At 38.7% G+C, this 23,701-nt stretch overlaps 1 protein-coding gene across 2 annotated transcripts in view; it reads left to right on the top strand.

The window, feature by feature from the left end:
- Positions 1-23,701, top strand: part of tnfsf10l (TNF superfamily member 10, like) — a 77,228-nt gene that overhangs the window by 21,623 nt on the left and 31,904 nt on the right. For both annotated transcript variants that reach the window (XM_023261564.3, XM_023261572.3), the window contains exon 2: positions 11,753-11,902. In XM_023261564.3, coding sequence (XP_023117332.1) covers positions 11,753-11,902 — 150 coding nt within the window. The remainder of the gene's footprint in view (positions 1-11,752; positions 11,903-23,701) is intronic.

Genomic DNA, 23,701 nt, shown 5'->3' with positions numbered 1-23,701 from the left:
GAATCCATGTTAAAAACAGCGGTTTCTGTTCCCCAACCCTCTAATGATTGTGTCTTTGGCTCAGATTTTCAAAATACTCCTCTGGAAGCCGATATGTATGTGTGCTGGGCTCTGGCAGGCCTCCTGTGGGGGAGTGTCTGCCTTTTCACCGCAGACAAAAACTTGGCCCAGACCTCGGGGAGAGGTAGAAACTCGCAGTTTATCCACTGGTAATAATCAAAATGGTCTCTGTTTCTTCCTTGTAAAGACGGTTAGATGCCCAGTAAGAAGTGCCTGCTCTGATTTCTCTTGGACGTGATGGATTGCTGCGAAAGCCGAAGGTCGTTACACGTAGAACGGGGATGAATCGGACAGCTTTAACAAATAAATCAACGTCGGCACCACCCTGGCCACCTGCCAGATACACTAAAGCCCCGAGAGGATGATAAAGTGGCCAAAACACACACATGCATTTACACTAAAGACCAAATTATGGATATCAGAAACCACGTAAACACACACGCATGCGTCGGCCAATAAAAACATAAAATGACTCGTTCTCACCTGCGTGCACACAACACATGCAATTACCAGAAGCTTGTATTCTCTTGCACACTTATGACTCTCCTGGTGAAAATAACAAGGCAGCTTAAAGATGGCTCCGTGCCAGTTTATGAAAAGTCTGAGTGCAGATGAAGACTGATTTGCTCAACAGTCTAATAAATGTTGCTCAAGGAGAAAGTTCATTTATCAGCAGCACACCGACCTCACAGCAGACACAGAGCACCATAGTGAGTTTGTCTGGATGAACTCAGCATGAATTTTCACAACCAATCGCAGCTCTACACTATTAAAACCAACAATATGTGACTGACTGTTAAGCAGCAGCACCATTTATAGCCGCTAGCGGCGTTTTTTTTTACTAGCAAATCAAAGATTAACCTGATAATCAGACTGTTGTTCGTTTGCGTTACCTTTATTGTTTAACTGTTTGTTTACATTAACCCCCCTGTTGAGTTCGTTTCTAAGGAACACCAATGATATCAGTTTGACCTGGGGCATATTTAATTATCCAAAAACCAAAAAATCCCAATAAACATTGTTTATATCTCATTATTAACTCTGTTTAAATCCATATTTAGCGCAGTGGTTTTCTTTAACTCTCACAGATCTTGGTTCAACGACAAGAATTCACTCGTTTTTCATTTCATCAGCAAGTTAAAACTACACTATACTACCAGTCAAAAGATTAGACACACCTTCTCATTGAATGGTTTTTATTTAATTATTCTATACATTGTAGACTAATACTGAAGACATCAAAAGTATAAAATAATACATATGGAATTATGTTGTAAACAAAAAAGTGTAAATCTTCAGGATTAATCTACAATGTAGAAAATAATGCAAATAAATAGACAGCATTGATTGAGAAAGTGTGTCCAAACTTTTGACTCATAGTATAGATTGGAAAGACATATTATAATAATAATAATAATAATAATAATAATAATAATAATAAGAAGAAGAAGAAGAAGAAGAAGAAGACTTTTTTTATATAGCAGCCTTAAGAACAGCATTCACAAAGTGCTTTGTCAGTCAAAAGATGCAACACAGACAATCAAGCAAGACATAAAGAGACAAGGCAGAGCAGTCAATTCAAATAAATAGTAAAAATGAGAATAAATTAGATGAATAATTACCTAGATTGGCACTCATATCAAACAAGGGAAGCAGACAGTTTGAAAATTAAAGAATAAGACTGAGAGTAAAAAATTATAACTCTTAATAAATAAATAAAGCTAAAAATTAAAAATTTAAAAAAATTGAGAATTAAAGAATCAGAGAGATGATATCACACCAAACAACCAGGCAGCTAAAAGTAAAATAAAATGAGAACATCTAAAATAAACAGGGTGTAATACAGAAAAAAACACTTAAACTAAAGAAAACTAAAAGAAAACTTCACATAAAAGCAAGTCTATAAAAGTGGATTTAAAAGAAATGATTTAAAAGAAATCACTTCTGATGTAAAATATTTCAAAGGACATTGTCTTTTTTTTTTAAAAAAGTATTTTACTTTTTAATTTTTTTCTTTTTATGGACACACCTTCTGTTCAGGGTGGGTTTGCAAATATGTGAAATGAACGATTTTCATTTTATATGTTGATTACACTTAGTAAGCCAAGCAGAAGAAGTTTCATACCGAAAAACTACTTTTAACTTTTTTTTTTCACTTTAAAATGGGTCAGTTTAACACGCAACATAACAGGAGGGTTAAAGAATCCTAACAATAATAAGCAATAAATCCATCCTTTAGACATCCATCAATCAATACAGAGATTTAAAGGGACAATAATCTGTTCAGCAATGTTAGCTAACTGCATAGGAAGATGAAATCTCCATCCAAAATGCAGCCATTTTGTTCACAAATACACCAGCAGTGTTTCAGTTCCTGGACACCGTGGTGTTGGAGAGGTCTGGAACCAGGCTCCACTAGGACTCACTTCAAAGGCCTTTGAAAGCATCCATACACAAGTCGAGTGTCTGCTTCCAGTGTGGCATCATTAAAAACACAAAGCGAAATGTGCAAACGCGTCTTCTCTACATACTTGTCAAAGATAAAAATCTAAGCCCTATGTTTGTTGTTTCACAATGAAAAGAATCTGAACTGTAAATGTGAGACAGAGCAGATTTAACTAAAGCAACGGGTTTAAACATTTTTTTTAAAAAGTGCAGGGTGTTCACAGATCTCTAGTTTAGTGGGAGAGAGTTCTGCAACCTCAAGAGCATCACGATTGTTTTGTCTTCAAACCCTGACGTCAGATTCCTGCCTTTAATGTAGTGTCTGCACATGCAAACCTGTAAATCACAAGAACCTGGAGCTGGAGGCGGTGAAAACAACAAATCAGAAATAGTGGTTTTATGCAAACACTTGGTCAGAAGCTTGTTAGGGGCGTTTTGGATGTCTTGTAAGACCAGTGAAAAGGGAATTAGAGAAATAAACGCATTTAGTAGAATTGTCTCCACCTCAGCTGTGGGTTCGATTTCTAACTTTACCAACTTTCCTCACAGGAGTAGGAAACTAGATTATTGAGGGTGAGGTTTAACAAAAGAAGTTACAAACTTTCCATTACCTTTAGGTAATGGTTTAATTGCACAAGGGTTTTCTAATCATCAATTAGCCTTTCAACACCATTAGCTAACACAATGTAGCATTAGAACACAGGAGTGATGGTTGCTGGAAATGTTCCTCTGTACCCCTATGGAGATATTCCATTAAAAATCAGCTGTTTCCAGCTAGAATAGTCATTTACCATATTAACAATGTCTAGATTGGATTTATGGTTCATTTAATGTTATCTTCAATGAAGAAAAACTGCTTTTCTTACAAAAATAAAGACATTTCTAAGTGACCCTAAACTTTTGAACAATAGAGTGTATATAAATAACGAAAAACAATAATAAAAAATAAAACTGAAATTTTGTATTTTTGCAACAATGGGTTTCATAAGGTTAACCCTGTAAAACCGAAACAAAGAAAAAATGAGCAAAAATTATATATATAATAAAAAATGTTGATTTCAAAAAAGAAAACTGATGTCATATGATAATTAATCATCATCTAAATTTTAACGATTGCAACAGTTCTACAAGACAGTATGGTGCAGCTGGAAGCCATTTTTGTTTTATTTGCCGTCGTATCATAAATAATATTGTAGCATCTTAACCTTATTAGAGAGCAGTTTGGCTCGACGTATGTGGATTTAAACATGCTGTATGAATAGCGGTGACCCGACTTGACACATGTCAGATAAACAATAACTTCTCCAGAGCCTCGTATTTATCTGTAAACCCTCCTAGAACGTTCTCCATAAGCCCTGAGCTGAGTGTACTTGACGTGATGAAGCTGGTTTGTGTTTTATTTAACTCCCGCTCTTGTGTATCTCGCTGCCGCTGTGTTTGGACGAGCTGATTTATGTGTGGTGCCACTGCTAGCGAGGCCTCCGCTGTGATTTCACCCGTCTTGTCTGCTCCGCCACAAAGCAGAGAAAGTGAAATACAGCCAGCTCTCTCTTTGCCGTTCATCCCCCAGACCTCCGGCCGGCTGGATTTGAGTTACGTGGCCGCCTTCTCCTCTTCCTAATCCCCTCAAATGAGAGTCCTGGACTGCCAAGGAACTCCCGGACGCACACACCGAAACACACACTGGAGCACAAAATCATAGCCGGGTTTCCAAGTGGCCCTCTGAGATATTCTTTTCAGGGTTTGGTGTCCTATGAGAGCCTACCGCACACACACTTTGCTGCACATACACACCGAGTTCAGGCCACACACACTCAGATATACGCACTGCTAATACACGAGTACATGCACACACACAAATACTCACACACTGGGCAGGGAACAGTGAAGCATTGTTTGCTGCTTCCTGAGAGAGCCAGCATCAGGATCACAGGAGCTCTGTCAGCCTCTCTCTGGAGTCCAGTCATCCAATTCAGTATGGACAGCCGTGAGAGGCCGCATGTCTTCTGGCCAAGCAGGGAAAAAAAGTGCATATATCACTCACAAATGCCTCCACGTGTGTGTGCACCAGTCCACGTTTAGCTCTTGTATCTAGAAAACGACGGTTAAACAAATCTTTGGAGTCATGAAAATGAAACTGTGGCATCAAGTTACCGCTAACGTTAGCAGCTTTGTTATGACAGTGTTTCCTATTATTGTGGTGACATCGAAAATAAAAGTAATCCGCCGGGCCTTCAGTTCCTCAGATGAGCGCAAGAAGACCATTTACCTTTTGCTGTGGCTCTAGAAAGTAAATAAACCTTCAGAAGCAGTGAGGAGGTAGGATCATATGAAGTTTACTTTTTTCTGCTACTATTTTTTCAGTTTCTAAGCAGACACTGAAGAAAATTCTTACCAGCCTGCTAAACTGAGAAGCTACCTAATAGAGACTGGCTAGAGGAATGGGAGTTTGAAGCCTTTTCACAGTTTTACAGCTTTTATCTTGAACCTCAAAGTTTCTGAGATGCAATAAAAACGATTTTCTCACCACAGTGGACCTTTAGAATTACTGATGCATTGACCACAGAGCATAAACGTAGCACGTTGTTTTTGTGATGCCAATAAAGTTGTCATTACAGACTTTCAAGGGAGTTTGGTTGTTTGATGGATTAAGTGTGTGGTTTTGACAGCGAAAATGACAGTTCTTCTAAAAAAAAAAGACAATTTCTTCAGAATGAGATCTTTATATGTCAGTTAAACTCATTTTCTGACCACGAATATGAAGTTTTTGCTGCTTTAATGTCATCATAATACAAACACGAGGTCCAAAGCATGACAGCAGTTTGTTTAAAGTTGTGGAAGACACTTCTAGTCAACCCACCATGCTATTTTTTCAATGTAACCAGATGTTTTCCCTCTTAACACAGCAGCCTGAGGAACCTTCTGAGTGACTGTGAACCATATATTTTGAAATTCAGCTTAATCCTGTGTTAAAAACTCCTTTGCTCGTGACCGAACATCTGTTGGTAGTAACGTCCGCCCTCGCTCAGTCCTCTTTAAGACATCCAAGCCAAGATTGTACAGAGTTATTTAGCCTACTTTAACAACACAGCGGAGAGTTACATCAGATCGTGTGTGTTTCTAATGTTTTTAACATTTGTTAGCCGACCTCTGGCTGCCGAGCAGCCCAGTGGACTCATTGCTTAGGAGCCAAGGGAAGGACAAGTCACTGATATCAGAAAATACTTTGCTCAGGGGAAACACACACCGCCTCCAGAATTGAAATTATTTTCTTCCCAAACCTGAAATATTCCCATTTAGAAGTATGTAAAGCAGATTATGGGCTAGTAGTTTGATTGCAAATTCTCCTAAGACCTTTATGTGGGAATTAAATGCAATCTTTGTCTGAAGTAATTTCTATAAAATGCAAACAAGACATGAGGTTTTACAATTCTGAATTCCTGACAGCTTAGATTTGTTAAAGTTGAATCATTCGGGTGTAACTTATTCAAGAAATGATCGCTGAAGGAGCCAGTTTTGCAGAGTTTTCTTTTGTGATTTGGCAGAGAGGATTCAAGATAAACAGCTGTCAGCAGAGCAGTGGGGATCCAGGTTCTCCTCTAGCTGCTCATGTTTAAAACCCTGGATCCAGATTTATGCTCCCGAGGCCTGGAAATGATGTGGAGGCCGGGTCCCCAAATCTCTGGAGGCCGGCATGTCTGCACTGGCCTACGGAATAGTTCACATTTTCCAGCCTGTTTTCCAACTGTTTCACTAGACTGAAAGAAATAAAGAAAATAACTGAGACAGTCACTTAAAATGAAGCTCTAACTTCAGTTTTCTGGCCTGCTGATGACGTCAATCAATGACAGAACAATGGGACAGAATAAGAGTGTACTGCTGAAAGCCAAAAGAGCTGCAGAGTTTGGCTCACAGGCTTTGGTGAGATCAGTAAAGTCAATGAAAAATGATGGAGAAGACACTGGAGGGAGACCAAACTTGGAAGGAAGAAGAGTCACTGTGGCTCGGTGGTGGTGGAGCCACTGTAGTTATAGAGAAGATACAGAAAGGATGACTTCAGCAGGAAACTTTGCACAGTTTTAAGTGAGTGTAAATAAATTCTGGGTTGAAAGGACTTTTTCTAAGCTGGCTCTCAAACGGGCTTTTTTTTAAAGCCAAACTGGTCAGTGTAGGTTGGTCAGTCCAGCCTTCTGGTTGCTCAACAATTTTGTATGAACTTTTGGAGATAAATCCTCATTAATTTGGTGCTGCCCCAAGTTTTTAGATTTAAATTTTCTCCAAATCTACTGGATGGATTGGAACAACATTTGGCGTAGATGTTTACATCCTTGTCATAATGGATTGTAATCACTTTGGTGATCCATTTTTTTTTACCTCCAGTGCCATCAGCAGGTTGAAATTTGTCTTTGCCAGTACTTTAGTTTATGATAAAAGACTATTTTTAAGCTAGATTGATCAGTGTAGGTTGGTCAGTCCATCATTCTGGTTGCCCAACAACTTTGTATGAACTTTTGGAGATAAATCCTCATTAATTTGGTACTGCCCCAAGTTTTTTTCTTTAAATTTTCTCAAAATCTACGGGATGGATTGGAACAAAACTTAGTGTAGATGTTCATGTCCTTGTCAGGATGGATTGTAATCACTTTGGTGATCCATTTCTTTTCTCCGCAGCCATCAGCAGGCTGAAATTTATTACTTTAGTTTGTGATAAAAGACAATTTTTAAGCCAAATTGGTCGGTGTAGGTTGGTCAGTTCGCACTGTTTGCTGAACAACTTTGTATGAACATTTGGTATCTGCAGGAGACAAATCCTCATTAATTTGGTGCTGCCCCAAGTTTTAATATTTAAATTTTCTCCAAATCTGCTGGATGGATTGGAACAAAATTTGGTGCAGATTTTCACGTTCCTGTCAGGACGGATTGTAATGTCTTTGGTGATTCATTTCTATCCTACAGTTGCATCAGCAGGCTGAAATTTATTTTTAGTTTATGATAAAATAGCCTCAAAACTAACCTTCCAGTCAACCATGGCTGTGTTATGTTCAGTATTAAATGGCAAATACTACACAAGAAAATATAATAATATAACTACTAAGATCTCTATTCAGATTCAGTCCTAATTGATTTGCTAATCACGTTTGCCTCCATCACAATGGGGCATTTTAAAGTATTAGCATTATTTGCAAAATCTGAAAAAATAATTCCAATAATTATACAAAAAAAAACTTTCAAGGTTTGACTATTTTGATGTTTTGATTTTGAAGTTAATGCGCTTAATAGAAAAAAGAACATTTACCAGTTTCTCAATTGAAGATAATTCCTTTACGACTACTAGATGGCTGACGTTTTTATGTAGCCTATAGCACCATTTTCTCATGGTAATGTCTTCTTTACTTCAGAGTTTTGCTCGTCAGTTTTATGAAAACGAGGCTAATGATAAATCAATGAAATGATCTAAGTTTGCCCAGTTTGCATGACTACTACCAATACTGGCTAGAAAACCTCCCCATCAGCACAAAAATAAATCTTAGTAGTGAAACATAAAACATCCAGTGCTTCATCCAAAGAAAGCTGGACTTAACGGCAGCTGAATTAGGAAGTGGAAATATGGTTTCCTGCGTGATTAAATTCTCATGCTTTCAGATATTAAATCATCTCTCACTTTTTAAACTCCCAGAGAAGCTTCCTTGTGCAGTTTAAATCCAGAGTAAGTAAAGAGAAAGTGCATTAACTTGGTGATAATATTTCTTGGTTTAGCCTCTGGCCTTGTTTCTGCACACTAATGGAGCAGAAAGTTTACTTCTAATCTTGTTTTCAGCTCAGTGCAGTGATGTGCATGGGCTTTTTATCTCCTCGCTGAAACGGACAAGACTGTTTCCCATAATAGATCAATTCACTCCCTACCAGCCCTGTCAAAACTTAATGGGCACACACTCACAAAACCCAATCTTTTATTCTCATACACAAAGACACTCCTCAATAACATTTAATCCTTCAACCACATCCACCAAAGCAGGGAGTGTGTTTTGGCAGAGAGAAAGTACATTTGTTGTGCCGAGTGAGCGCAGATCCACTCATGCATGCGTGAACCTCCCCATCAGTCCTGCCAGTAGTAGCCGTCATCACACGTCTCCTCACAACAGACAAAGTGTCTCAGCCCAGACTCCGCTGTCAGCACTTTTTGTCGGGACGTGTCCTGATTGTATGCAGGTGATGCACAGTGACCTGCTGCGCTTCCTTTTCTCTCATCGCAACACTAAAAGACAATGGGGAGTGTATGGAGGAGTGCATTTGGTGCCTAAGTATTTATTATGGCCAGACTGTTCCCGTTTGCATTGTGCTTTACACTTTGACTCCACATTTGAGGTAAAAACATCAACAACTACATAAAATGAGTTTGTAATATAAGAAATGTTCTCGCAGAATAAACTACAAACAGTATATAAAGTGGTTAAAATCAGTGTCTCCTCAATCAGGCATGATATTAAAGTGTCTTATTAAGCTCAAACTGATTTATTTTAAGGATATTTGAATGCAGAACTTTGGAGTATACTATAAATATTGTGCTCAGTATTCAGGATATTATTGCAATTGTAAGTAGTGAAGCTGCAACAGAAAACTAAATTGTTTGCCGCAATTAATTATGGAAGAAAAAAACATCAAAAATATATTCTCCAAATAGCTATAAATTTAGATATATCCTCTCCAGTAAAGTTTTTTTTTTTTTTTAAATGATTAGCATTTTAAGGATATTTTCAATCTTTTGAATGCAGAACTACTGCACATATTATAAAAACTGTGCTCAGTTTTCACAATATTACTGCAAATTTAAGTGGTGGACCTGCAACAGGAAACATAATATCCTCTCCAGAAAAGTTTATTTTTTAATAATAAACAGTTTATGACATTTTGAAACTTTCGAATGAGGAACTTCTGAGTATATTATAAAAACTGTGTTCAAGTTCACATTTATTTTCTCCCGTGGGAGAAATTTATATTGGACAAAGGCAAAAATCAGCTGCACTGCAACACATACTACTAAAAACACATAAAATATGTAACATATAATGTTTACCTTATAAATAAGTTACAATAATTTATCAAAATAATATATAAAAAACTATAACACACATACCCCCATACATCCCCATGTAACCACATTTAACTACTTCCTTTTTTGCTCAGTGTTCAGGATATTCCTGTAATTTTAAGCAGTGAAGCTGCAACAGAAAACTAAATAGTTTGGAGCAATAAATTACAGCAGAAAAAATAAATCACCTAAAATCCGAACTATTCTCCAAACAGCTACAAATTCAGAAAAATATCCTCCCCTGTAAATCTTTTTTAATTGTTAACATGTCCAAAAGGTGTTTTTTTTAATATACACTTCCACTTTGAAACGGTCCTGTACATAGAGTCGGACTCTCGGGGGTTTATACATTATTAATTTGCAAGTTTTGGTGTCATTCTTCTTTAGTATCACTTGCCAGCTCGAACACTTAATTATGCCAATATTACAGCTTGCATTGTGTAGAGTACAGAGACGGAGTGGTAGGGGAGCTGGAATGCTCGAGCTGCAGAAACTGGGGAGAGGTGCATGGAAAGAAAAACAGTCAGACAAGGAAGCAACGATTTAGAGCTCCATCTAAGCCGTTTTAAGACAGGAAGACGTTCTCAAGGAAAAATAAGTTTTAAATATTTACTTATATACCTTGCGAGACAGACATTCCAGCCTTAAGTATTTTTCCTCCTGTTTGAAAGCAGACTTTCAGTTTCATGTTTGAGCGTGCTGAGTGAACATGATTTTCAGGTTTCGGGAGCAGGCAAAGTTCAAAAGGTTAGGGGAATCCTCTCGCTCAGCTTTTTTTTTTTTTAAAGTAATTTTGCCCATACTTGATATTATGAGCCTCCTAAAGCTGACCTAAACTAGACGCAGACCTGCAGCTGGAATGTGCACCGACTGGAACGCCGACATGTGCGTCTAATTAGACTCCTTCTGAATTATCCCCGAACAGACATGTGAAGCCACTAAAGACGTGAGTCATCTTCTCAGCGCCGGGCGGCGGGTTCAGATGTGGCCCCGGCCTTTTCTAAACATCGCCCGTCTTTCCTGTAAGCGGCCCGGCCTTCCCGCTCGGTCTGAGCCAATTTACACGCTGCCATCTTCAGCGGGAACAACGAGATCCACTCAACATGAACAGTCTCAGGCTGGGAATCGGAAATGGAAAGAAAGCAGCGGCAAGAAAGAAAAGAGAAAGCAGAAACGGCGGAGAATGAAAACAAAAGGGAAGGGGTTTCATTAGAAAATGAGGGTCAAGCAGAAAGAAATTAATAAAAACAAAGAGGAGGGTTGAAGGAGTGCAGCTCTGTAATCTCCCTCTCCTCATCAGCGCTTGTTATAGAGTCATTAGCAGGGCTTTCAGACCGTGACGCTGACAACCTCCCTGAAGGATTCGCACACATGCACACAATTCCACCGTACACGGAACTACAGAAAACGACATGAAATCATTTCTTATTTCAGCCGCCAGAACGGGAGGCGTAACAAAAGAGAAAACAAACAGTTTCCTCCTTCGCCCACACAGGAATTCTTCACTAATTGTGTCTTACTAGATATCCTGATATGCATGGACCGTGTGTTCACTCAGGTTAGGAGGAAACCCTTTATGCAACACAAGTGTCCGGACTCATTTTAGTGACAGATTTCCATTTGGTGACGAAAACATTATCCCGCTTTCTATCTATTGTCTTCTGCTTGTTTTTTTGTTCCCCGACAACAAGCGCAAAATGTAAACGCATTCAGTAAAACAGAGACGAAACAGAGAAGAAAATGTAAAAATGAGAAACACATGCAGGAGGAATGCAAAATGAGATGATGCTGAGGAAGTGCAGAGAGAATGATGACACACCAGAGAGCAGCGAGTGTGATTCGACGAAGCAGGAGGGCAGCGGGAAAATAAATGGAAAAATGATGTTTATAGGAACGCATAGGAGCGAACAGAAATGATTAAATAGAATAATTAATAATAATCCTTACTTGAAGGGAGTGACTTTGTTCTTTATGTGATGTTTTGCAGGATATTCGGCTTTTTAGGAGGCTCTTTTGGATTTATAGTTAAAGGAAAAGTTCATTCCAAACATTTAAAGTGTGTTTGCCCAAAAGCTCCACACCTGCTGAAGGAATAAACAACTAGATGATGTAAAACTCTCAACCATTTCATTGTTTGCTCCTCGTTTTGTCCTTCAGGTGCGCAGCCAGGGAGTGACGGAGGAGTTAAAATGCCTGAGTTTACTCAATGCTCTGGACAAGGACCAAGACATCCCAGACCAGCTGGCCCAGCTCTTCGGAGAACCTTGCATCAAACTGGCTGAAGGCATCAAAGCTTACATCTCCAAGGTAGGAAAAAAATAAAATAACAAACTCACTGACATCAACACAGGCAGGCGTTCTTTCCAAATTTCCATGCAGCTGTTATGGAGCTGTTATTAAGGAAGTTTAACCTGGTAATTGATTCATAATGAAGCCCATAAACCAGGGGTGTCAAACTCATCTTAGTTCAGGTTCCACATTTAGCCCAATTTGATCTCAACTGGCCAGTAAAATCACAGCATAATAACCTATAAATAACCACAACTACAAATGTTTCCTTTGTTTTAGTGCAAAAAAGTACATTCTGAAAATGTTCACATTTAAGGAATTATCTTTTTTTTTTTTTTTTTAACAAAACATTATGAACAACCTGGAATTTTTTAAGAAAAATAAATTCAATTTCAGCAACATTATGCCTCAGTTTATCATTTATAAATTACAACTTCCAGATCACAGAGTGTCTGCAAAGGAACACAACATTCAGTCACAGGTATCTGGAACTGAAAGATGTAGTATTTTACTTCATGATCAAAATAACAAACATCAGACTAAAAACGATAAAAAAAACAACAAAACAACAAAAACGAGAAACAAAACGACAAAAACATGAGACAAACGACAAATCAGACAAAAAGTAAGACAAAATATTACAAAAACGAGACACAAAATGACAAAACAATGAATAAAGCAAAACACAAAATGACAAAAATTTTGTTACATCAGTGAAGTTTGGGGTGTTTCGTGTTTCGAAACTGCAGCCACGAAGAAGGAGTGTTGAAAAACAGGGCCAAAAGCAATATTTCCTTTGAGTGTACAGCGCTGAATTTAAATTAAACGGACCACTCCTACGTTCAGGATGATCTATTTGTTATATCAATGAGGTCACCTTATAAAATCCAGATTACGATTTTTAACCCCACGCTAGATATTTTTTATTATTGCCTCTTAAAGACGTCTACTTGGCTGGCCCTGCTGACCCCGAATTAAAAGAACAGATGGAGGAGTGAAGGAATCTGTTCCGTTACAATGAGCTGGGAAACATCTGCAGGGACCTACGTAGAACCAAACCTCTGGGTGGAAAGAATTTGGGGGTATTTGTCACGATAATGGAAACCTTCAGCCGTGAACACCGATCGAATAAATCTGCACAGTTTATGAGGCATGAATGAAACAAACTCAACTTGACAAGATACAAATGTTTTTTCTTAGGACAGACAGATGATGGATGGATGGATAGGTTGATTGATTGATAGATAGATAGAACCTCTTAGTTGCTAAAATCGTTTCATTAAACCATCTTTTCATGACTCAGGAGAAGTTTTTGGACCAGACAGGTTTAGTAGGAATTCATTGGTGGCATAGATGGCTTTTTATTATTAAAAATAGCACTTGCATTTAATAAAAATAAGTGTTTCTCACTCTTTCAGTGTCACTCATGGCTTTTTTTTTTTCAATCTACTCGCTCGTGTAATTTACCTTCTTAAACTCAAGTGCACCCTTAAAACAAAAATAACAACACAAAGAATGCGAATAATCATAAAAATGAACGACTGTCTCAGAAACATATTGGAATACATGATGGAGTGAGTGGAGGAGAACCATTATGAGTTATTGGAAATGAGAGAGCTTCAAGTTAGACACCTCATTTGTCTCAGTTTGTGCAATGGCCGGACAAATCTGTACATTTTGCTCATTTCCTTTAAATCTGCAGTGGTGGGAGTGTTGCAGAAATGTGGCTCAGAATATGTAGAAATAGCATAAATGAGACTTTTTAGATTCAGGTGGCCAACAATAGCCGTGCATTTTGAAGCGTTTTGTTTGAAAACAATACTTTTTTAAAAAGAGTTATTGAGAAAACACCTCTTCTGAATGAGTTCTGATGTCTCCGAAGAGCTTAAATATTGGCCGATACCAGCTGATTGAAGGAATAATAACTTTCCCGATTGAAAACAGTCCTCTCCGTGAAACTTGATTTGCTTTTACTTTAAAAAAACAAGCAGGATTATAAATGTCTGTTGACAACTACGCACAAATACGACTAATCCCTCGTTCATTTTGCCACCACGTGTGTTTTCTTGGTTTCATGGGTCTGTACTTGACAGCGTTTTGTGCCTCCGGGTGTTTTCATGTCAGCACAAAGACCGATTTGCAAATACACCTGGCTGTGCGGGTGCACATGCGTCTGCTTGCCAAGTGTTTGGATCGAACCCGCTTCACCTTTATCATCGTAATCTGTAAACCAGCGTCTGCTCGTGCCAGACTTTGGTCAAACGCAGCTCCAATAAAACAGGGTGCCAACTTTCAGGCAGCACTAAATCACACCAGTCAGGTGTTACTGGAAACGAGGCTCGCGCAAGTTTAAAGTTCAAACAGGCTTTACATCGTTTCACTCTGTCCCTCACTGAGTAAAATCTCAGCATTGCCACCCCCATGTGTGTGGAAGATGCTGCTATTTTAATACACTGAGTAACCCCAGACACATTACAACCAGATACATGTATTTTCTGCTGAGCTGTGCTTAGTCTAACACACCTACTCTTTATCAAATTAGCTCCCATCTCCAGTTTTAACCATGACACACCTGAATAATGAGCCAATATAAAGGTATTCTTAACTCATATACCTCTACTACAATAGTTAAGGTTGTTGCTGAGAATCCCAACCAAGAAAACAGATGCAAAACATTAACTGGCGAGCTCTACATGGATTTGGTTGGTAGGTAAATGAAGCTAGTCACCTATTTACAGACACAAGAGTCAGTAAGAAAACGATTATTTAGTGTTCCCTCCTCTAAATGTGTGCTCTAAATTACATGGACATCTTATTGTGGTTGTTTGGTAAATCTTTGTTTTGCATTGAGGCTCACACAGGTCAGTTTTGCCATGTGGAACCCATCTAAAATATGCAAGTTACAGAACTTTAGGCACCAAATGACTCATTTTCTGAATCCAAACTCTCTGTGCAATCCACATGGTAGAAAAGTCGCTAATCATTTAACTGAAAGGACTTTACACTCTGAATTGCTCTTGATATGTGTGAATCTGGACAAACGTTTCGGCTGAAACTCAGTGTCTGAAGGCACCAACTCTATTTAAGAGATGCTAGTACACATATCTTAAACCTGCATTCTTTCTATTGACCAGCAAGGGGCGAGTCCTCTCAGATTGTATACAAGTCTATGTGAAATTTATCCAATTCATCACTTGATTTGTCACTTCAGTTAAGATTTTTCTAATGAGTTTATGGTGTCAGCTGTTCGTTCTGAGACTTTCTGAATAAGGTGTGACATCTATTTCATAAATTATGGTCTGATTTAGAGGAAAATAGATGAAAAAGGAGGGAATGTTTCATAGCAGAGCTATCTTGTGATCGACAGGTTGCTATCATATGGGTGTGCATAATGTATCAAAATCTAATCCGCATAAAATTGGACCAAAGTTTTGAGGCTTAGGTAATGTTTTGAGAAAAAAAAAACATCTGCAAACATAATTTTGTATTGTACTTCCTTTTTGTCACACCTGGAACTCTCTTTTCACTCAATTGTTTTCCTGGTATACCAGTTTGTTTTCTGTTTTCTAAACTATGTAAAGGGTGTTCTGAAACGTTGAAGCTTGAATTTTGAAAAGGGAAATCTTAACGCATTTGCATATTGGCACTGTACTGCCAAACTTTAGGACAGGATTCATGCTTCTCTGTGCTGTCTGGCTATCCCCAAGCTGTGCCAGAGATGGACATTCACACCAAGTAAAATGTACAGTTGATGTCCAAATAACTTGACAAAATCCTTTCAACTTCAAAGTTTCTATTTTTACAGATGTTTCAGACTAAAGTTGCACATCATCGCCCTTAAAGATCACGTGTTTTGCAAAAAAGCAGCCATTATAAACTCAACAGTCTTAAAAATTCACCCTTTCAAACTTAATCTTACTTTCAGTCTTGCCAAAAAATCTTTTTTGTAAATTAGATTTCAAGCTATCAAAGCGACTTCTTCAGTTTGAAATTATCACATGATAAGTCATCCCATTCCCCATCTGTTTTTTCAGCTAAGTTCAGGTTAAAAACACCAGATGTACATGTGTAGATATAAGGATTTTACTTCCATATTGCTTACAAATATGTGGTTTTTCACCCAAAACAACAATTGTAATTGTTATCAACAGCATTTACACTACAGTTCAAAAGTTTGGGGTCACTTAGAAATGTCCTTATTTGTGAAGGAAAAGCATTTTTTTCAATGAAGATAACATTAAATTAATCATAAGTACAGTCTAGACATTATTAATGTGGTAAATGACTATTGTAGCTGGAAACAGCTGATTTTTAATGGAATATCTCCATAGAGGTACAGAGGAACATTTCCAGCAACCATCACTCCTGTGTTCTAATGCTACATTGTGTTAAATAATGGTGTTGAAAGGCTCATTGATGATTAGAGAACCCTTGTGCAGTTATGTTAGCACATGAATAAAAGTGTGAGTTTTCATGGAAAACATGAAATTGTCTTAGTGACTCCAAACTTTTGAACGGTAGTGTACACTTACAGGAACTTTATGGAGACACAATACCAGCCTGGATTGAACATTTTGCAATATTTTTTTTCATTTTAAGGGCCTAATATTTTGCTTATCATTGCCATTTTGGACCATTTTGAGTATTGTTGGACCATTTTTTAGTGATTCTGGACAAATTTCAAGTCATTTTTGACAATTTTAAGTCACTTTGAGCATTTTGTTGTCATTTTGGTCATTGTTTTTCAGATTCTCCTGATGTTAGAACCATCACTCTTGTGTTATAATGCTACATTGTGTTAGCTAATCGTGTTGAAAGGAACCCTTGTGCAATTATGTTAGCACATGAATAAAAGTGTGAGTTTTCATGGAAAACGTGACATTACCTGGGTGACCCCAAACTTTTGAATGGTAGTCTATATATCCAGCGTTTTCAGTTTTTGCTCTTGGCTCAAAGGTCTAAACATGGCAAACAAAATGCTCTCACAATCAGAAACACAAACTGATAAACAAGCCAGCTGCATTGCTATGAATCATACAGATCACTGCTGACACACGTGAAGGTCAGACTCATCTCAGCGCATACGTTGAATCAGCACGAAAACCAAAACCACTCCAGGAAGCTGCTTCGAGAATTCCCCGTTGCTCCGTCACACGCCCACACAAACACACAGTCATTCATAAGCCCACCGAGTTGCTCCGTCGACATAAGTCATCTTCTCGCAGACATAGCCAAGAGGACTTTTCCCACTTGGACTGAATGTCTGGACGCTTACGGCAGTATATCTTCAGCTCCCGTCATCCCTTCTGCCTCCACAAACATAAACCACTGTCTGTCTTGGTTTAAGTCACTCTTTTACATTTTTTTTTCTCTAAATCTGTCTCTCTTTGCGCCTTGCATTCTCTCCCCAGTCTGCTTCTTTTCTACCTCTCACCTCTTCACCCCCGTTTCCTCTCTCTGCTCTGCTTGTACGATACAATCGGAGCTCCATGCCCCTGTGGTCCTCAGTGGACGGGAACAGGAATGTCTAGTTTTTTTTTCCCCTCCACAGTTTTAAACGCAGAAAATGCTGGTGAGAAACATCTAAACATATCTGCATGCCATTGGTCCTCTTGCAAACATTCACACATGCAACTCCCATTAGCTTGCTTGTCAGCGCTCTGTGGTTTATTTACTGTTGTTTGAGAAAGGGAAGTTTGAAGAAAATCACTTATAACACCAGTGGTTGCATTGTTAGCTGCCGGTATTAATGATTCCTCCGAGCTGCACTCTACATCCTTGGTCAACTTGCATTACAAGATTTGTAGAATAAAAGAGATTGTTGCACCAAAACGCCAAGATGGTGGTCAAACTGGGCTGGCAGACCAAGCAGGCGCCGTCTCTTTTCTTATAAAATGCATCAGTAAAAAGACTGCAGATCCAGATTTTAAACCGTGGTGAAATCAAGATTTTTTTATGCATTACAGACGTAAATATTGAGACTAGACAGCAAGTACGCAGTTTGAATTACACCCGTTTTATAATGTTTAACTGTAAACCTCCAACATAGCAATCATAGCCCTAATTCACTACTTTATAATACATGAATGTCAGATCTCAAATTTAAACCTCATCTGGAGTAATTTGTTCTGAAAATACAACATTAATTGGTCAGAAAAGGAGCAAATAATGGCCTGAATTGCCACCTCACCCTACCCCTGCTTCACATTTTAACATCACAATGGAGGGAGCTCTTCCTCATCCATTTCAAAGACTATTTTCCATGTTCAAACTACTGATTTGCTGAGCTCCATTTCTTATATGCTCTTTTTGCATTTTTTAGGAAGTTGGAGGAGGGTCAGCAACACTAAGGCTTCAGGACTTCTAATCGGCAGCCAAAAGCCTGAACTACTGAGCTGCCACCTCGGCTAGATTAACCCCTATTAACTCATACAGTCTAGTTCACTGGTTCGATCACTGCCTTACTTGAAGTGGCAAATCCTGCTGCTAAATTACTAAGACAGACAAGAAGATTGATACTGATTAGCTTAGCGTAAAGTAGAAACAAAAACTCCACTTACACCATGTGTAAAACTCTATAAAATTGCAGTTTTTTGTTGTTTTTCTAATATTGTCACGATTCTAGCTCTCAGAATTAAAGCAAATTTTGCAAAATGCTAAGATGTTTCAGCGACCAGAAGTTGACCTGTGTTTTTATTGATGTTATGCAGAGGGATAGATTTAAAGGTAATGAAAGCCAGTGGTCCCCATTAAACAACAAGCACCATTTCTGACGACAAACATGGGTCAGGTCCGACCGCAGCCACTTGTGAAGGCCTGTTGGTGTCTGTGAGGCATCTCAGCTGTTAACAGTCAACAGGTGTCGGGAGGGAAGGTTTATCACAGCTCCTTACTGCAGCTCAGGCACTTAAAACCATGTAATCCGGTGCTCTTTGGCAACATGCTGAATCATTTTATTTACTTTTTTTTTTTTTAAGTTTTTTTTGTTGCCTTTTTTGGCTTTATTGATAGGTGTAGTGGAGAGACAGGAAAGGAGGGAGAAGAGTAAGGGGAAGACATGCAGCAAAGGGCCGTGAGCAGGAATCGAACCCAGGCCACTGCATCGGAGACCAACCCCTGTACATGGGTCACCCGCTTAACCCGTTGAGCTATACGAGCGCCCCGTTTTATTCACTTTTACTGCGTTGAAACAGGATCAGCTTTTAGTGCTGCTCAAGTTCAGAGGAAAGAATGGTGCAAAGACTGACACATAGCTGGGAATAGACACGAGATATCTGACAAATCCAAGGCATAAATATCCACATAAATGCAGCAAATCCATCTAACTCTTCAGTGTTAAACTCTTTGTCTTTTTGCTCTGGCACAAAAATGACAGTTCAGTTAAAAACAGACACCTGGATTCAGTTCACTGATACACTAAGATTTGGATGTATACAGGCAAGACAGTGGCAGAGAAAGATGCTGATGAGGACAGTGCTGTTGACATGAAGCGATTAACATGACGTGAATGTGAAGTTGCCAGAGAGAAACAGAAGGGAGAAATAATTCAAACAGTGTACGAAAGAAAAATGGGAGGAAGGCTGATGGAAAGAAGCTATTAACAAACACAGCAGGACAAGAAAAAATAAATGAGATGAAAGATGTGCAGGGAAAAGAGTCGGAGTTGAAAACAGACGTATGGGAGTAGAAAAAAGACAGCATAATGCTAAACAAATGATATAATTAATTGTAATCAACACTGATGGTGGCATTGCATGTTTTAGCTTATTTACTATCATGACTGCATGTCAACAAGGCCATTTGTTTGAGTGAATTTTTAAATAAATGTCTGAAATTCCATGTGCAGACAGTTCGTCACGGTGTGATTATCCTTCCGCTGCAGAGGCGTTTAATTTTCATCATTTTCAGATTGGAAACTACAAATGCGGAAACAATTTTCCAAATAAGTGACATGGCTGTTAATAATCAAAAAGTGACTGGCATGGATGAATTAAATTAAATGTTTAGTGTGACTGACTATTAAAAGACTCTGAAATGTGCAAGATACAAGAATTTGAAGACAAAAATAGTCGCAAACAAGCAACTGTTATGTAAAGCGCAGTAATGGTGTCCTCAGCAGAAACTAAAGTCTCACTCCTTCTGTGTGTTGTAATCTGAGATATTCTATGTTTTAGGCATGTAGACATGTTGGTGCATGTGAGTCCCTCCCTTTGAAACTGTTGGCCATACCCGCACTTATAAACAGACCAAGAGTGGCCTCCCACACTGCTTTGGAAACAGATGTAATGAGCATGAAGTTGATGGCTCTTCAGTGTATTTTACGATGCTAACATGAACTAAAAGTTGTGCTTTGTTGGCTCTCGTGTTCAACACCTGAAAATGATGGGAGGGAGTTGGTATGGAATGATGCAACCGTTTGTTTTGGCCAGAGATGTTGGCGCTGGATTAGATTTTTCTTGTGTACTACAGCCAATATAAGGCCTTGGTAGTCCTAAAGTTACCAACATGGAATCACATCTTTATGTTCCTATTCCTCAACCCTAACCAAGCAAGGAGACTGTTAGTGCCCATCAATGCTTCAGTCAAAGGTAAAAAATTATCAAGTAGTTGGGCACCATGGTGCAAACAATGTGAATGGAGATGAAGAATTATAGAATGGTAATGATTCTAACCGGGAATAAATAAAACCACACACAACGAGGTTTTGATTGTAAGCAAATTCTGACCACGAGGCGGGAAGGAAAAAATCCTACAGGTTGAGTTAAACTTCAACGTGTGCAAGAAAAATGTCGGCAAGATCCAGAAACAAGTGTAAGAGTTCAATTAAAACTAGTTCTAGAGGATGTTGAACCGTGCCTGTTAATTCTGACTGAGAAGTCATAGCAGAAAAGTCAGCTTATAGACATTTGAAACTTGCTTTAGGTGTATTCCATTTATTTTATATAGAACTTCTGTAGCTCCCTATATGAAAACAATGCAAGCAAACATTAGTCTGCGTGACCTGAATCCATTGACTTCTAAAAATGCCCACCAGTTATGTGACGTATAACTGTTTCAAGTTTAATAGGATCAAACAAAACCGCTAGTACGGGTCTTAAAAGAGCAAAACAAAAGACAAAATACCACAGGAAAGGTAAGTCAGGAAAGCTGTGTTTTAGGTTCCTGCTGTTTTAGTTTTGACGTTCTGTCAGCTGGAGAATTCGGCTCCTGGGGCCTTTCATCTGCTTCTGGTATGTTTGTGCGGGACAGCGAATGAGGGGTGTCTGTTCCCTCTTTTGTGCAGTTATTGTTGTACTGTCTTGCATGCACGTGTTGTCGTGGGAAAGGTTTAAAATGAGAGTGAATGAAACGACTGGAAAACAGAAGGATGGGAGGGGGAGGATCGATAGCTTCATGATTCGGATGACTAAGCTCAGGTATTCAAGTCTGAAGCTCTATGCCACGTTGGAGGCTGGTGTAACTTTCCTTCCCAGCTGTTCTCAGTTTGAGAGACAGTTCTGGAACATCTGCACCTGCTAAGACAAATTTCCAGTACACCGGCTCTCAGATTCCAGCTCCAGTGATGGATAACCTCGTGGGACGGGGGTTGGGGGTGAACTTGAGACGCCGCAGGAATTCACATTAGGGCTCACTCAAATGCCCTCTCGGCCGTGGTGCATCTTTACCTTCACCGCTAATTCAACAACTTCTCATCTGACTGACAGATTTTTAAAAAATACTTCTCCTTGTAATGATTACTGACTGTGTGAAAATGTTGGGGAAGAATATTGTTCCGTCTTCTGCTTGGGTTCACCTTCAGCAAATCAAAGAAAAAAAGGATTTTGCTTTTGCTTTAGGGAGGCCAGTCAGACTTAGAGGGGGGTTAGAAATGATGAAAGTCGAGCCATGCCTGGGTTTTTAAGTAAGACTTTTTAAACATGATTTTGTCTACTGGGTGTTGAGATTTCTGTCTTTCTGCATGATGATGGACAAAAACACCAACTGAATGCCATCGTTACTTGATCCAGTATTTGGGATTTTTTTCTACTGTTTTCATAACCAATTTCTGCTGAAATATATTAATTTAAAAACATTCTACTTCAGCCACCACTCCTCATCTGTAGTTCCACCCACAAAGCTATCTGATTGGTTACACAATATGAGTAACAGCCAATCAACACTGAAGGAAAAGTTCTCTTATTAAACACGTAAACAAGCAAAGTAATTTCATTCTTGGTGTTTATTTTATCCTAAATGTTGACACTAGGATCATCTGTCTCCATGATTATTTATAACCCCCCATACAGTATAAAAATAAAAACAACTACCTTTCAAAGTTTATTCTTGGCTGTGAAAACAGCAAAACTATTCCCCCTCAGCTTCCATTTTATATACACTGCCAGTCAAAAGTTTGGACACACCTTCTCATTCAATGCTTTCATTCAATGTCTTCAGTATTAATCTACAATATATAAAATAATTCAATAAAAACTATTGAATGAGAAGGTGCGTCCAAACTGTTGACTGGTAGTCTATGTTCTTGAGTTTCTGAGCTTTCACATGGTCTTATCAGCAGATCAGAGTTTCGGGTGATCTTGCATCTAATCTTCTTCTTCAAAAAAAAAACTATCTGGAACATCTACCATTGCAGATGATGTCTGCTATAGAAGGGCATATGATGATGGAAAGCAACTAAAACACCTTGAGGTCAGACTCTTTTGTCATCAGAGAAGACTAATATTGGTCACCATTATCTTTGCATCATTGATGAGCTGCTGCAGGGAAACTGCTGTATGACGAAAAAATGAGCTTTTTAAGATGAATTTAAACTCCATCTATTCAAGTTTGTCACTGCACCAACCTTCTTGACCACTGAGTAAACTGAGAAACTAAGAAGGTTCCTGCAAGAGTTCAGTCACAAAAATAACTTCAAAAAGCAAAGAGAGATTTCTTGTTCCTTTTTCAATTACTTTTTCGTCATAACAATAATTCAACAGTATTCATAACAATAATTAAAGAGGAAGCCGACAGAAACTGTTTTATTGGTCTTTGTGGCTGTTGACCCGCCAGGCTCCAGCGTGTTATTTCTAATCAAAGATCCGTTTCTCCAAAGAAACAAAGCTTCGCCGGTCTCTCTTTGTGTATGTATTGTTAGCGCCGTATCTCCAAATGTGCGCCGTCTCAAAGCAGTGATGTCATCCTAAGTATTTGGCTTTCGACTGCTGATGCAAAACAGCTGTTTGACATCACTGATCAGGGTGCGGACTGACACACTGCAGGCTTCAGCTCCGACCTTCAAAAAGCGGTGAAACCATGCGCTGCAGAGGAATACGTACTTTCTGCTATGAAGATACACATTTTGGAAAATTCTGATGAAGATTTGTGTGATTTTTGTGCAATTCTTTTTATTTTTGCTCATGAATGAAACAACAGAACCCCTTGTTCCCCTTCATGTCTCCCTGGGCTCGTCACATTTGTCATATGAAAGGACTTTTTCTTCATATAATAATCCACACAGGGAAGGACTGAAATAACCCCAAAACAATAACAATGAACAGTACGTATGAGTCCACAAAGCTTTGATACAAGTCAAAGAGACACATGACTCATGATTAATCATCGAGCATAAACGTTTTATAACTGGTTTGAGTTCTGCTGGGCGAGACTTTGATACTGAAACGGTTCTTTGAGTAAGTTTGCCGACATCAAAGATTGCCTCAAAAGAATCAGCATCAGTCAGAGCGGTCTTGGGAATTAGTCTGTGCTTTTTTTTTTTTGGTGCTAACTAAAGAACAGCGGCTCAATGTTGTGACTCTTTATGCGTCTCCTGATGACAAA

This window comes from Amphiprion ocellaris, chromosome 23, assembly GCF_022539595.1.
Source record: "Amphiprion ocellaris isolate individual 3 ecotype Okinawa chromosome 23, ASM2253959v1, whole genome shotgun sequence".
In the NCBI taxonomy this organism is placed as follows: domain Eukaryota; kingdom Metazoa; phylum Chordata; class Actinopteri; family Pomacentridae; genus Amphiprion; species Amphiprion ocellaris.
The sequence above is the reverse complement of the archived record's forward strand: the minus strand, read 5'-3'. Positions and strand labels throughout refer to the sequence as shown.